The sequence below is a fragment of the Augochlora pura genome, chromosome 11 (genome assembly GCF_028453695.1).
Source record: "Augochlora pura isolate Apur16 chromosome 11, APUR_v2.2.1, whole genome shotgun sequence".
In the NCBI taxonomy this organism is placed as follows: Eukaryota; Metazoa; Arthropoda; class Insecta; order Hymenoptera; family Halictidae; genus Augochlora; species Augochlora pura.
This window is the reverse complement of record NC_135782.1, coordinates 15,017,693-15,020,485: the sequence shown is the minus strand read 5'-3', so window position 1 is coordinate 15,020,485 and position 2,793 is coordinate 15,017,693. Positions and strand designations below refer to the sequence as shown.

At 42.8% G+C, this 2,793-nt stretch overlaps 1 protein-coding gene across 1 annotated transcript in view; it reads right to left on the bottom strand.

The window, feature by feature from the left end:
• Positions 1 to 333: 333 nt before the first annotated feature.
• Positions 334 to 2,793, bottom strand: part of Drep4 (DNA fragmentation factor-related protein 4) — a 19,744-nt gene continuing 17,284 nt past the window's right edge. Inside the window, exons 5-6 of the mRNA XM_078194662.1 lie at positions 2,186 to 2,766; positions 334 to 1,057 (exon numbers count right to left, since the gene is read on the bottom strand). Coding sequence (XP_078050788.1) covers positions 898 to 1,057; positions 2,186 to 2,766 — 741 coding nt within the window. The 3' untranslated portion in view covers positions 334 to 897. The remainder of the gene's footprint in view (positions 1,058 to 2,185; positions 2,767 to 2,793) is intronic.

Genomic DNA, 2,793 nt, shown 5'->3' with positions numbered 1-2,793 from the left:
GAGTTGTGTCACGTGATCCTAAAATGGCCATATGACTGTATCGGTGACGCCACGGTCGAGTAGTTCAGTAGAGTGGCGTCAGATGGCGGCAGAGTCGCCTGAGACGCTCCACGCTCATTGGTCGCAAGGACTGTGCCACCATCTATCCTCATTCTTCCGAACTACTCGTCTATGACGTCATCTATGTTAAGGCTTGGATCCTCTACGAGTTTGGCGGCATTTCTTTGAAGAAGTGCAGCGTGGTAACGGCGGGAAAATTCAAGCGGGTCTCCCTTTGCAGTCTGTAGTATATCGAACGTAGAAAGGTCTAGGAAACGTGTATCAAATTGAAAATCACGACATAACCTCAGAAAACGGTGCGTGTGTATGTATTGCTTGCGATGATCCTCTCGTTACTCGCCGGGCAACGGAATGCTGCCGGATGCGACATTTAACAAACGCCTTAAATCTATATCCAACTATCAACAGCGTTTCGCAGACAGGGCACCTGTTTCCGCTTGAAATATAATCCTTCTCGAAAATAGTTTTCTCAAGAGCGACAATCTTTCAGAAACACTGGAAATAAAATCATTCTTTAAATTTCAATACAAAAGATTTGAAAATTAAATTTTATTTTCTCGACGATGGTGGTTATGTTTGATGTTTTTAACCCTTGCAGATATTGTTACTAGAAATATAAAATAGATTTTCTGATGTATCGTGTTCTATAGAGTGATTCGTCAGAATTGTAATCATAGCTTTGAAGATATAACCTCGAATTAATTTCTGGTCACGTGAAACCGGTACCCAAGATCATGGATTCGCGAGTCGCGCGATCGTTCTACGTGTCGGACGCGGAGGTAGATTCCCGTTTCGGTGAATTGTGTTCCGGCAACGATACCCCATCGCCGGGTTTATTCATTTGTGCGCGCCCTTGTCGTGGCACACGATGTGCACCAGCCTCAGGTTCTTCGCCGTGAATAGATTGTCGTAAAGCTCGAGGATGTCCTCCTCCTTCGCCACGCCCTGCGACAGCAGCTTCAACAGCTGCGGCACCAGGGTCCTTGACCTCTCGATCCTGAAAATTCGACGATTTGTAGTCACATTGTTCCCTTAAAAAAGTCATTTTGGCTTTTTATTTACAGATTTTAGGCTAGAGTTTTCTTTAGGGGACCATAATTTACCGACTTTTTATGGCATGTTCTTGTAGATTTTGACGAGGGAATATCGATGGTCGAAGTTACAATGTGAGGAACTCGTTGGTTTAAAAGTTATATGGATTCAAAGTTGACAAATTTTCGGTGTTTTGAACGAGGCAGCGCGCCGCCATGTTGGTTCAATTCGCAGTGGCGCTAGATGGCAGCACGGCATGAAATACTGAACATTTTCGAATGGTAATATTAATGCTTGGTATTTGAAATATACGGAATAATATGTGTACATAGTTTCAAAGAGGTGGTACAGTTGAGATTAGTTTGTGAGGTTAGGAAAATGTGGAATCTGTTTGGTATTGATTTTACGTGATAAAATCTAGTGTTTCTAGGTTACAAGTGTCGCCATCTAGCAGTTTCAACCATTGAATGACATGACATCTATTACCGAGTCTGGTCTTGAAAATACTGTCCAAGATTTTATTGGGAAATTAAATGTCTTTAACGCAGTTATATAGGGTGAACAAAAGAAATTCATCAGTTCGAATATTCTATATAATTTTAACTATCTAAAAAATTAGAAATTTTGTGCACTTATGACAAAAATGCACTTCTGACTTTTATATTGAATATAACTGACTACATTATACTAAATATAACTGACTATATTATATTAAATATAAAAATGACGTTCATTATGGTTTTAGTTCACGTGGCTAAAGAAATGTATCCATTTTCCAGTTCGATAACTTTGTCACAAATAGATCATTCTTTCCAATAATAAAATAAAGTTTTCGACATGCAACTTTGATTCAATTAAATAGACATGGCCATAGGAATAGCTATAAATCGACCAAAAATCCAAACAAGATCTATAACAATGTACAAATGTAAATACTAATTACTCTAAACAATAATAACAACAGTAAATAAGAATCTCAGTATTTCAATAAAAATTAGCAATCAGTTAATTAAATTAGCAATTAATTGCCACAGACAAGCCGAAGAAGATTAACAAATTCCAAAGGCCCGGGTCCCTAAAACATTGTTCTTACTTGTGGTCGAAGTTCCAAGTGGAGAACAGAATGAGCTCCTCCCTGGACCTATAGGGGTTGATCTTGTGCCTATCCCCATAGGAACAGCTGTCCGCGTTCCATACACCGCTGCACCGGAACTCGCCCTTACGGTCGCACATGGCGACGCACGGTTGCCTCTCCTTCGTCCTGACGGTGTACGGACAGTCCTCTTCAGCCACCTCCTCCTCCTCCTCCTCGGACCTCGAGTTCAGCTTTGCCTTCTTCTTCGCGGCGCCGTCGACGCAGGACGTCGTCCCGAACAGCCGGAAGTACGCGCTGTTCTCCAGCTCGTTCAGCCGACAGGGACAGTGATCGTAGCAAGTAGCAGAGTCCCTTTCGTCGACGCTATCACCTGGTTCGATCGCCGCTCGTGTCCGATCGAAATAGTGACCGAAGTAGTGGTCCTGCTTCAGCTGCATCTTGAAGAACGCGATGGCGTACAGAAGCTGCTTTCTCGCTCGATGGTCGTTCGCGAACGTCTCCGACGACTTTATCTGTTCGATCGTCTTGTACAGGTAACCCCGTATCCTGTCCTGGCATCTTCGGTGCATGTACGCCTCCTGCGGAGCAACGATCACGTCAGAGAG